Source organism: Drosophila rhopaloa, unplaced genomic scaffold, assembly GCF_018152115.1.
Source record: "Drosophila rhopaloa isolate 14029-0021.01 unplaced genomic scaffold, ASM1815211v1 contig_153, whole genome shotgun sequence".
Lineage (NCBI taxonomy): Eukaryota > Metazoa > Arthropoda > Insecta > Diptera > Drosophilidae > Drosophila > Drosophila rhopaloa.
In genome coordinates this window covers 224,062-237,254 of record NW_025335032.1, presented here as the reverse complement: position 1 = coordinate 237,254, position 13,193 = coordinate 224,062, and the positions used below count along the sequence as shown (strand labels likewise).

General features: G+C 37.9%; 1 protein-coding gene across 1 annotated transcript in view; it reads right to left on the bottom strand.

Annotated features, from left to right (window-relative positions):
• The window catches only part of LOC108038176 (prolyl endopeptidase FAP), a gene marked incomplete at its 5' end in the record, with an annotated part of 193,389 nt that extends 180,711 nt beyond the window's left edge, over window positions 1-12,678 (bottom strand). Inside the window, 2 exons of the mRNA XM_044456814.1 lie at window positions 12,070-12,337; window positions 12,391-12,678. Coding sequence (XP_044312749.1) covers window positions 12,070-12,337; window positions 12,391-12,678 — 556 coding nt within the window. The remainder of the gene's footprint in view (window positions 1-12,069; window positions 12,338-12,390) is intronic.
• Window positions 12,679-13,193: the final 515 nt, after the last annotated feature.

The window sequence follows — 13,193 nt, the reverse complement described above, 5'->3', positions numbered from 1 at the left end:
TTGCAGCTACCAACAATGCATCTGATGGGACATCTTCAGTTAGGTCTGACAGTTTGTTGACTTGCTTTTTTTTGCAACAATCCGCAAAATCTTTTTGTGGACGTCCAATTTTTAGAAGATGAGATTTCCATTAATACCAGCGGCGTATCTAGCCATTCCTGATTTTTGGTTTCGAAAAAATCCTTATTTCTTCCACAGTCTTTCCACTTTACTATAAGCCTACTAGTAAAATGTTGCAATTTTTTGCCAATTTCGCACTGCTCTTCCAGAGTATATTTAAGGTTTTTCGAAACTGTACCAAATACAAAGTTTTCTATGAAAACAAACTTCTTGGTTGGGATGACTTCTGAGTGCCATACTAAAAATGGATACGTTTTTGCTACTGACATTGTGCCTAAAAAGTACCATAGTTTGAAGGCTAGCAAGTAATAGCAGTTCATATTATACATTTTGGTCGCCACTGAGTCACACTTTCGGCTAATAAAAGAGTTAGACTGAATCCACTTGAATTCGGTAAGTTCGACTCCACGAAAGACAGGTGTACGCTAATCCGGGCTCGTTGTTAATACATTGAATTACCACTACGTTTTATGAGCTACACATTTATAGACCGGTCACAAAAAGCCAAACTTTTAATAAATTCAATAAAAATTGTAAATTTCCGAGGAACTGAAAATCAATGCGCACAAAAATAAAGAATTTTGTAAAGCTCTTTGCAAAACCATATGGTGTGTTTGTCCGTTTACAGCTGACGATAAATCTAATCAAAGCATCTGTTATCGACTTGTGAAAAAATATCAACGCTTTTTTAACGCTAGCGAGACCAAATCGCACACTGTCTTGGGCCGACACAATTCTTACCTGACGGTTCAGGCGTCAGAAAGGAAGCAAACTTCGGCAAGCCAGAAACGGACAGACAGACGGACAGACAGACGGACATGGCTAGATCGACTCTCCTAGTGATGCTGATCAAGAATATATATTCTTTATAGGGTCGGAATTGTCTCCTTCACTGCGTTGCAAACTTTTGACTAAAATAATAATACCCTCTGCAAGGGTATAAAAATAGGGATGAAAGAACACAGTCAAAAGAAAAAAGTAGCAAAACAAGTTGAGTAAGGAATTAAAGACAAAATAGGAGAACCTTTAGTTTCTGAATAGCCTTATTAATTAATGAAAAAGTCGCTACCAGATTTAAATAATAAAAGATGATGTTAGTAATCGATTTTCGCCAAATAAACAATTAAATGTTATCCGGTAAATTTCCGATCTTGAACAATTGGGAAGTGCTTAATACTTTCCATGAACTCTAAATAAATTCCAGAAATATAACTATATAACTATATATAACTATATAAAATAAGCTGCACCCAAAAAAATTGCGCATTCTTTAGACCTGAATTTTTTTTTTTATTTTATTAGACAGTAAGAAATATGATGTCTTAGAAAAATATCCAGTCGCAACGGACACAGATAGGGCTGGAAGATTTGTTGTATTTTGCAATTATTAAAAACGGTTTATACAAATTTTTTCCGATTACTCACGCCACATAACCAGATGATTAAGTGAGAAACGTGTTACATTTAAATGAACAGATAAATGTCAGAAGGCATTCGAAAACCTTAAAGTTTAATAGATGAAACCCACTTTACTACAATATCATGATTTCAGCAAAGAATTTTGTATAACATGTGAAACTGTTCTAACCCAAGATTATTATTAATTTATTAGCGACTGATTTTTCTCACTTCTACTCTGTTATAACATTCGTATAAGAGTAAAGAAACGAGCATGCATTTTATACACTTTTCTTGATCTGCTCAGGACTTTAAACAACTTTTCAGTGAATTTTCGACGATTGGCGAAACCAAAACTGCTCTCTCGCCGGGCTAGCAATGGATGATTTAAGGATCACCTTACGAGCCTTATTAAACATGATGAATCTACAGATCTGAGTTGTTCGCTACCGCCAACGGTAACCACGCTATTGTTCCTTAGATAAAAACGCCATTATAAATGCCGAATGGATCACTAAAAAAGTAAAAAGAGTGTAAACACTAATGAAAAGCGTTTTTCGATGTTAATTCGGACTTTTTCCTCTGTAAACTTTCTTCTTTTGATCCTGATGGTGATCGAGGCTGTGAACTACGGAAATGCACTCGTGGGCTTAAGCAACAGCCACTTCAAAAGCTTTGCCTGCTTTAAACAGATGGTACTTTGGCTAATAAGAATGATAACGAAATTTCAGACAACCAGTTTGATTTCTGCATAGTCATGCTGAACAGATGCATATTCTTAAAGCCGTTAGGATAAAAGAATATTGTTGGTATTTTGGATGTTGGGATTTTGGATGTGAAGCAATCCTTTGACGTGTCTGGCACTGCAGCTTACTCTATAAGCTAAAGTCTCTACTTTCTCCAACATACTTTAATACCATTTCGTGTTGTTCCAAGTGAATGTTTGTGGCTGAAAATCTTCAACGCGACCATTACTTGCTGTAGTCCCTGACACTGCATTTCTGGCGACAAGTCCATTGCGAAATGAGTTTAAAGCGAGGAAACGAGATGAAATGTAGCTGTTTTTTTTTCTCTCGGAATCCCAGAGCCTACCACTCGCCCAACTGAACGAGAAGATAGACGCGAGATATTAAAGTAGAAGTAAAAGGACGGGGAAAAAAGTAAGATCAAATTTGTTATTGGAAAAAAATAACTTCTAGTTAATCTACTTGTCACAAAAAAGTTAAGCCGACCTACCAAGTCGGGGCTATCAATCTCACCATGAAAGAGGTTATAAATGAAGGCAGTACCATGCATCGCTCTATGGTTGGCTAGGGAGGGTAATTTAATTAATAGTAGTCTACTAAAATATAAGGGTAAGTGAAGATTTGCATCATAGTTCAGTAGAAAGTTGCATTGTGCTTGCTTGTAGCGGAGCGATCCTGCCGCTAAAAACTTCCTGAAGATTAACCAAATATATACAACGGCGCGAAACCTCGAAATGCGCGACAGCTTTATTTCGCTGCATACATGTAACTAACTTAACTTAAACATAAAACCGCACTCCCACCCGCTTTACTCCGCTGAAGCGATAGCGGGAGATGGGCAGCGGGCCACCTTGGAGTTCGGATCCGAACCCGAGGCCCGCGCTCCGCAGCGCGGAAGTTGCAAGACGGTGCTCTGCGACCGGAATGCCGCCGGGCGGGACTGGCGTGAAGACATCGGCGGTTCGTGGAATTGTAGGATCGTGGGATGAACCTGGCCGCACGTTTTGCAGCGATCACCTCGTCGACACGCTCCGTCGGAGTGCTCGTGGGCCAAACAGCTGGGGCAGTACCGGTTGGAAAGGACAGCCCGGAGCCTCTTCTCGGAACGCAGACGGTGGAGCCTACGACATTTCCGGTTTGGATGGATCCCACTGTAGACTCGGCAGCAGTAGGATTGCATACCTCGAGTACGTCTGCTTTATAATGCGATGGCGCAGCGTGGACGTGGAGACATCATGTGTTATCTTATTGGCGGAATAGGACAGCTGAAAAATTTGGATCAGTACTGATAAGAACTACGAATTGGAGCTACGAATCGGCACGATGAATTAGAACACTGGAGTGCAGGGCTCACTGGTTATTGCGGGCAGGCGGACGCTTCCATCCGAAGAAGGACGACCTTCGCTATGGGACGCTTAATTAGTTCCGCGCAGTGCGGATGTCGACCACACGGACATGACCATTTAGATCCTGGAATCACCGCGTCAATTCTGCCTCATCGCTACCATATCCCCGTCACGGAGATTTCTTGTAGGGTCTCGACACGTATTCCGCTTATGGAGTTTCTCGAGGTACTCCCCCTTTCATTGCAGACGAAATTGCTGATGAAAAGCCTTCAGGTGTTGCCAGCGGTTTATAATGGATGTGGAGGGGAGGAGGGGCCTTCCAACAAAAAAGTGCTTAGGCGTGAGTGCCAGTGCCTGGGTCTTCGAGCATTGGCGCGAGCGGACGCGAATTTAGGCACGCTTCGATCCTAGCCAGAAGCCTGGACAGCTCTTTGGACGCGTATTTTAGCGTTACGACCACGGTAAAACAGGGTCTTAAGTTCTTAACGCCTGCCACCCAAATGCCTCCCATGTGGGGGGCTCCCGAAGGAATGAACTGCCAGAGCAGCTGCTGATGACTATAGGCACCCGTCACAGCCTCTTTGAGAGCTTGGAGAAAATCGCAGGAGAGTACAGGATGCCATTCGTCATATTGGAGAAGTTCGGAGGCCGTGACCCGGCCGCATGCTCTCATGAGCCCTTGGGAATTAAGGAACGGGTTTAGGTTTTGAACAAGACTGGATGCTGGCCCGTGTGCCCATTTCTCCACCTCGGTGAACTGGGTGATTTAGTCACACGATTTGCCACGAACGTTGTCCAGTGGCACGCCGTCTTATTACAAAGTAATATTGGTTCGCACTTAAACAATTTTTTCGATGTGGTTGGGAAGATAAGCGAGATCGGGATGACGCTACCCGCAGAAGTTTCCGTTATTCTGTTACTATCTGGTTTAAGTGGCGTTGCATATGTTGGCGTTGCATGTGTTGAAAATCAAAAGGCTGGAAAATTTAGAGTGACAAAATAACGCTCAAACCGTATGGAAGAATAAAGATAAAACAAGAGAGTGTGATTGACGTGCGGTCGTAGAGTGCTTCAAAATGTCGTAAAAAAGGAAAAAACGAAAAAAGAGAGGTCGAAAAAATGAGAATACTCTGAATCTCCGCTATGCAGTGTGTTTCAATTGCTAGTTGCGACGACCAAACTCCAAACACAAAACGATATTCCGCGATCCGGCAAGTATCGTCGGACACTACTGCATCAACGGAGATACGGCTTGGAGATAAGTAGGGATTCATTGCATCCCGGGAAATTGGGTAATTTTCCCCCCTTGTTCCTACTCTTATGATAGAATCGTCCAAATGAAGATGAAGAGATGCGACCTTGCTGCTATTGGGTTATGGGCGTTCTAGATGACGTCGAAGGTGATAAAATTCATTTGTGAAATCAGCCTGTTGTATACAACGTATTATTATCCGCCTAGCTTGTTCTTATTCGTCAATCTCTAGTAAGACGGTTTGTTTTCTATTTTTACGATAACAAAATCGTAACATGTATGCAATTATACGTTGCAAGCGATTGAATGAATTTCCGTGTTTAATTCCATATATTTCTTCTCCATTGATTTGGACAGGTTGTATCTTGTATTTTCGACAACCTATTTCCAACGAATGTATGGAAATTCGATGCTTTTGCATTTATCCAACATAAGATTGTGGAATCTGTCCAGTAATGAAATTTAATGGATTCTGAATGTAAATTAAGATCCTTTTTCACCTTTTCAGCAAGCTCTGCACCTAACACACCTGCACATAACTATAGTCGTGGTAGGGTTTGCTTTTTAAGAGGTGCTACTTTTGATTTAGCGTCTAATAGGCGCACAGTCGTTTCTTTGTTCCTATTTATTGCTCTTATATAAGCCACAGCACCAAACGCGTTTTCAGAAGCATCCACAAATATGTGTAGTTCTTGCTTATGAGGTATTTTTCCATCATAAATGTGTCTCGGAATAGTCATTTTGTTTAAGCATAGCCAATCTTGTTTGAAGGTCTCCCAACTTTCCTTTAGGGAAACTAAAATCTCTGTGTCCCAATCTAGTTTAAGAACTAAAACATTTTGTAGAAAGATTTTTCCTCTGATTATGACTGGAGCAAATAGACCAAGTGTGTCAAAAATTTGACCCAACTCAGAGGCTACCACTCTTTTTGTAATTATTTGAGTGTTATGTTCTTGAGCTTTTCCACAAAAATTGTCATCCTAAATAATTCCCAAAGTCTTTACACTGGTATGTTCCAGTGCAGTGCCAAAATTTATGTTGCTAGCAATATCTTCAGGTTAAAATTCCTTTAGTAGATGGTGTGAATTAGAGCACCATTTGCTTAGTTTAAATCCGCAAGGTATTACGATTTTGTTTAGTTCTTCTTGAATCCTTGTAGCATCTATAATTGTGTCTGCTCCAGTTAGGCAGTCATCAACATAGAAATCGTTTCTCAGTGCATTTGATCCTAATGGCCATTTTCCTAATTTTTATTGTCCAAATGCTCCAAGCATTGCTGAGGGATCTTCAGAAAAAGGTAATCTGACAATTAACCTTCCATCTTGTGCATGCTGAAGATTTTCCAAAAAATGCTTCTCGGAATGTCTTTCCTCTGGCGTCCTGTATTTCAATATCGGTTCCATGTTGTCCAGTTTCCAGAATTTTTTTGTTCCGTAGGCTGATCTGCCACAATATGAGAAAGAACAAAGGCTTCAACTCTTGTTTCAAAATCGCTATGTTTTGATTTAATTAATACACTAACGCGTTGTTTACTTATTAGCAGCTGACCTCCAACTCGCTCAATGCAAAGGTTTGTTAGTTGTAGTAGCAACGATAACCGCTTAACGAGTCTTTCTGATATCAGATTAATTTGTGATCCGGAATCGAGCAGTGCTTAAAAACCTCCTTCTTGATTGTTTAGTTCTTGCACTATGACTCTAGCCGTTGCTAACCGTGTGTATTTGTTCTCACGACTGTTTTTCGTAGCAGCAGAAGCGGACGTTTTAGGTTCGGTATTTGCTTTTCCGTTACCTAAGTATAGAAATGTGTTGTGTTTTTTGTAACATTTTTTGCATGTATATTTAGACATGCATTGCTTGGTCATGTTGTCTGCCTTGAGACAATTGACGCACAACCTTTTTCGCTGAGCCCAGGTCAGCCTTTCAGCAGGAGTTGACTCCTTGAATTTCTCGCATTTGTATATACTATGCCCTTTTTGGCAAAACAGGCATGCCAATAAACTTGCTGTTGCTGAAGCACTTGTTTTTTGTTTCTCTTTATGCTCATACAGTGTGTGTGTAAGCCGATATAGTTTTCTTGTCATATGGAACAGGAGGACTGGATTCCATGTATCTGTTTATATTCCAATATTTTTCAAGGCTTACAATGATTTATTGATATTGTCATGCAGATTTTTTATTGACCGAGAATCATTCGTCACATTAGGGTGATCAAAGAATTTTTCAAATATTGCAGTCGAAAGGACCCGCTTATTATTGAAGCGTTCTTTAAGCATGGTCCAGGCAGTGTCATAATTAACTTCTTTTAATTCTAAATGCCTGACTAACCTTTGCTTCTCCAGAAAGATTCGCTTTAAGATACCACATTTTTTGTATTTTTGGTATCGCTGATTCATGAACCATTTTATTAAAAATGTCATGAAATTGTTGTCGTTTTAGATAGCTTCCATCAAATTTTGGAATGGAAACATTTGGCAACTGTATCGAAGAGATTGTCGAAACCGCATGATTGGTGGCTACTGAAACAGGTTCAGCATATGGATGTCAGAGTTACAACATTGCTTCTTCCGCGGAGATAAATCGGTGTTATACATAATTTGAGGATTTCAAAATAAAGACTTTCAATTTGTTTCCATAAATTATCAATTACCGTTTTATAAGTAAATTTTGTTTTCTGGATATATGTGTTTGAAGGTTCTTGACATAGATTCCTCAACCGCTGCTTGGTGCCTGATTAGCTTTTGTATACGATCAACCTCTTCTAAAGATGTTTCTGTTGCCGGTAATTGAAGAATTTTTGCTTTAAATTCTTCGATGGCTTAATGAACAATCGTCTGCATTTTTATACCCTTGCAGAGGGTATTATAATTTTGGTCAAAAGTGTGCAACGCAGTGAAGGAGACACCTCCGAACCTATAAAGTATATATATTCTTTATAGTGGAATTTTGCCATTTTTTAAGGGGGTATATAAGGTATATATATACCTTTTCCATTTTCAAAAAATCGAAAATTTTTTTTTGCTTTATCTTAAAGAACAACTCCTGGGAACATTTCCCAAATTTTCATAGAGTTTTGATCAGTAGAAAAAAAGTTACAGCGCTCCTAGATACGCGCCTCGTCTCCGCCCAAACCCAAACTTGAAACTTTAAACGCGAATATCTCGAAATGGTGTTTTTTGAAAAATGACTTTGCGGTGATATGGATTGGCGAAAAACTAATGAACCGATTTTCTTCAAATTTTTTTTTCAATGTTTGTAATGAATTTTATTAGTACTTGAACGATCGTTTTTTATTTCGCCGAAATAGATAGTTTTGTAAGAATTTTAGCGTCCAAAAACGTCATTTTTTGCATAAAACGTTCCCGTAAAAAATTTTAAAAACGTTCGTTCAAGTACAGGATACTACTTTAAACTAATGAAATATTTTTATTTTCTCGGTATCAGTTGACCCGTTCGTCCTGGGGAATTATCACCACAAGGATCTTTAAAAAAAGCGTTTAAGGGAAACAGCCACACCTTAAAAACTATTAAATATTTTTTCAAAATTTTTTGCTTAAACATTGTCAACAATCTAAACTTTCTGAAAATATAATCATTCATTTAATAAAAACAATAGTTACATACATAAAAAAATCCAAACTTTCCTATTTTTTTCGACAAAAAAAGGTATATACCCCCTTAAGCCAGTAAAAAGCCTAACAGCTATCCTAAATTATTTAGGCGAAGACTTATTTCTTTGTTTTGGTATACCCCATCGTCTGCGACAATGGAGTACAATTTATTTAAGTCCAACAGCAACTTTGGAATGTAAAATCGTATAACTTAAGAAGCCGAGAAGTATCATTTTCCGTGGACCAGGAGTTGTAAAAAGAAACTTTCAAAAAAACAAGTTTGTGAAAGGTTTTAATGCTAAACTAGCGCCAACTTTTGTGAAAGTTAGAATAAGGAGAAAGCTAGGGTTAACCTATAATGAGTTCGAAGACCTTTAAGGAATATTAATCGAAAAATACTATGCAAAGGATTAGATTTTTGTCAGTTTTGGCTGAGCCATATTTCCGTTTCGGGGTAACTTGCTAAACTCACGACCAAGTTCATTGTTTTTAATTTCCACCGCCATCAATACCAGTTGTCTGAAAAAAAATTAACTCTAACCAACAGGCGTACATGGTTTTTTATTCTTTGGTTACGAAACTATTCTATTCTTAAAATCAAGACCAACTAAGCTGAGATAAAATACACATTTAGTGCAAAGCCACAAGCTAAAGAAAATAAAACTCATAAGTGGATTTTAATAGACACTTTCTGAAAAAAAACGTGTTAAAACGGGGGCTGAGTGTTTTCTAATTCTGTGGGAAAAGAAAGAATAAGTTCCAGTTCTAGATGCCAAATCAGAATGCAGGGTAAATACTCCTTATAGTGTTCATATCATACCTTGTTCCATCTTGCCTGTTTATTTAGTGAATTCGTCACTGGTCAAATCAAATCAAATTTACATGGTTGTGTTTTGATTATACTTTTCTGAGCTTTTGCATTTTACTGCTGGCCGATGCTCGCCAGTTATTAAATTCAGACACAGCGACAAGAAGATTTTAGCATATTTACATGTTGCACATGTAAGAGCGAGAAACTAATGCGGCCTTTTACAAATTACTTACACATTTTAATTAATAGGTTTTAATAATTGACTTTCTTTATTAATCCCGTTCTTTTCAAGCAACATTAATCACTTTGCCATTAAAAACCAAAGTGAAATAGAGTTAAAAATTTGTTATAAAAATATACATTTTTGTTCTAAATAAAACACAAAATCAAAATAAATATAAATAGGAGTATGTTATTATTCTAAGTAAAACATACTGGAGTACAGTGTTAAATTTACTGTGGGCAAAAAGTAAGGTGAATTTTTAATTTAAAATTCGCGGGCTCAACATTTCGGACTAGTTCTTTTCTGAGTTGGCAGGACTGTTGATGACATCTGGGTGGTAATTTCATATCAATGTCAGTATCAGTACTATTTACGCTTCTGTTTACCAAAAGAGCAAGAGTGCATTTTTCGATTTTAAAATGTCTGACTTAATTGATCATAGAAGTGCCATCAAATTTTGTTTGCGGAATGAAATTTCGGCTGTGGAAACGTTGATGACGTTGCGGAAGGCCTTGGATGATTCTACCATGCCCCAGAAAAATGTTTATAAGTGATACTTGGAGCGCTCCGGACGACCATCGACTAGTTTTAAGAATAAGAAGTTGTTGTCCACGCTTATTAGAATCAGCTATACCTTTCATTTGGTGTTTCAATCGTTCCGATCGGACCACTATAGCAGATTTTTCTTGATTTTTTTTTTTTTCGCGGAGTCTCACGGCCCACTTACCGCTTAGCCGACCGAGAGGCGCAGCCCTGTATCGTACGGCATGATTCGCAAAAAGATAGACGCAAGGTAAGAAAGGATAGGTAAAGGTCCGGGGAAAAGAGTAATAGTAAGATCAATATTGTCCCATTGAAGCAAGTATTACTCGTTTTAGAAGCGGCAGAGAGTCAAGATTTGAGATTATCCTGTAAAACGTCTATTATAGTCAGAACATAAAACTCTGAAAGGCTCATGCAAGGCATGGTAAGATCTACAATGATTTAAAATTAGGGGAATATAATTTCTAGTTAATCTACTTGGCACAGAAAAGTTTAGCCGACTTACCAAGTCGGGGCAGTCAATATGAGCATGTATTATAAGGTTATAAATAAAGATAGTACCAAGCATGTTTCTACGGTTGGCTAGAGAGGGTAAATTAATCAACAGAAGTCTACTAGAATAAGAAGGTAAGTTAAGATATTCATCCCAGTTTAGGCGCCGTAAAGCAAAAAGAAGGAAGTTTTTTTGTACAGATTCAATACGACCAATATGCATTCCGTATTGTGGACTCCAGACGGGAGACCCATACTCCAGAATCGGACGGACTTACGAAATAAATAAAGTTTTAGTTTAATAAGGATCATCGAATTCTTTTGACCACCTTTTAATAAATCCAAGCACTCCTCTGGCTTTATTAACCATGGACGAAATGTGATTAAAAAATTTTAGTTTAGGGTCCAAAAGAACGCCAAGATCGTTTACAAGAGTTATTCTATCCAAAGAACTGCCACTTAACGTATATCGGATTGGCCCGATAAAAAGTCATTAGCTTGCACTTGGAACCGTTTAAATTTAGTAAATTATCTCGGCACCAGTTTTGAAAATTATCTAGATCGGAGTGCAAGTCTAAATGGCAGGAAATATCCTTATATTGCAGGCATAACTAAACATAATCTGCGTACATAAGAACGCGAAAATGACTTATAATTGAAGGAAGTTCGTTAATAAATAATGTAAAAAGTAACGGACCCAGATGGCTCCCTTGTGGAACACCGGAGGTAACACGGAGAATTTTAGAAATTGATTTTTTTCAAAAGGACCATTTGTGACCTACTTTTCACATAACTTGAGATCCATCTAAGAAGATCAACTGGAAATCCTAACAAATCAAGTTTTTGAACTAGAAGTAAGTGATTTACTAAAGTCAGTGTAAATGACATCTGTTTGAAAACTACTATATAACCCCTTTATCACAAATGTAGTAAGCTCTAGAAGGTTAGTGATTGTGGACCTACGTTTAATAAATCCGTGTTGACACGGAGAAATGATTGATCTACAAAGGTGCTGCAAATGAGGAGTTATGATTTTTTCAAAAAGCTTAGAAATAGCTGACAACCTAGAAATACCTCTGTAGTTACTGGCTTCTAACTTGTTACCTTTTTTGAAAAGAGGAATAACAAAAAATTCCTTCCAAATATTTGGGAATTGGGAAGTTTCTAGAGATAAGGTAAAAAACTTGTGAAGAGGTTTGCACAGGGCCTTAGCCCAATACCTATGCACGCACCCTGGGACACCATCGGGCCCTGGCGAATAAACAGGCTTAATACGAAGAAGATCCAAAAGAAGAGAACTTTCTGTTAAAGTGGGACAGAATATGAGGATATGGTGTAAGAATAAGGCTGTGATGAATAATCTAAAGTAGAGAATGTCGTTTGAAAAAATTGGGCAAATAAATCGGCTGAATATATCGGAATACATCGCCGTATGTATTCTTTGTCACTATGTGTACTGCCGTCCACAGTGAATTTTTTTCTATTAGGTACGTGTAAACTTAAATCATAATCATCATATAATCTTTACCTTGGTAAAGCCAATCAGGAACACCATTATATATTTGGTTTTCATGTCCCGAAGAGGTGATTCTTATATCTTCTTCCATTAAAGGGGACTCTCGGATAAATATATCGTTTTCCACAACAAATATAATTGCTGTCGTATTGCCAAGCCATGTTGCATACTGAAGACGAGTTCTTTGAACCTTTAAGGAGTCTTTTAATTTGACTGGCATGTGGTGATCATTTTCAACATCATAAATTGTATAAAATGCTGTAAAGGACTTCTGAAAATTCTAATGAAAGACGTTGTATTATTATTAACCAACCTTAAACAAATAATTCTTACTTTTTTTACATTGTGCTTAAATAAGAAATATTTAAGATCGCGGGAGCATGCGTATCCTTGAACATTTAATTGACGAAGAGTATGATTGGTCACTAGTACGTTAATTAAGTTTGTAGATGTATCCAATATAGCCAGCCCTCCATCATCCGATTGAAATACATACTTCTGAGTATTTACCCAAGATGGAGGTAATCTGGTTGGCGATAAGTCTCCTTGCAAATATTCGTCTAAAATCATTCTACGACCCGACCAATATAATAGCTCGTCAACATATCTGGAAAATAATAAATATATAATTGTACATTAAATCCAGAAATCGACTTTAATTTTTGTTCAATATACAATATAATTAATAGTTAAATAAATACGGTTTATTATTAGACTATTACTACTATACATTTTTATACCCTAGCAGAGGGCATTATAATTCTGGTCAAAAGTGTGCACCGCAGTGAAGGAGACATCTCCGACCCTATAAAGTAAATATATTCTTAATCGGGATCGCGTCCTGAGTTGATATAAACATGTCCCTCTGTCTGTTTCTGCGCGAACTAGTCTCTCAGTTTTAAACATATCGAGTTAAAACTTTGCACACACCCTTCGTTCCTTTGCACGCAAGTCGGAACGGCCGGGATCAGCCGACTATATCCTATAGCCGCCATATACTTGATTGATCGGAAATGCCATAGCTTTGGTGTTTGTAAAATTAGGAAGTTGGGATTTTCTATGGGTTTTATTTTTGGCCAATCAATCCGAATTTCACAAGGATCGACCAACTATATCTTATAGCTGCCACAAACCTG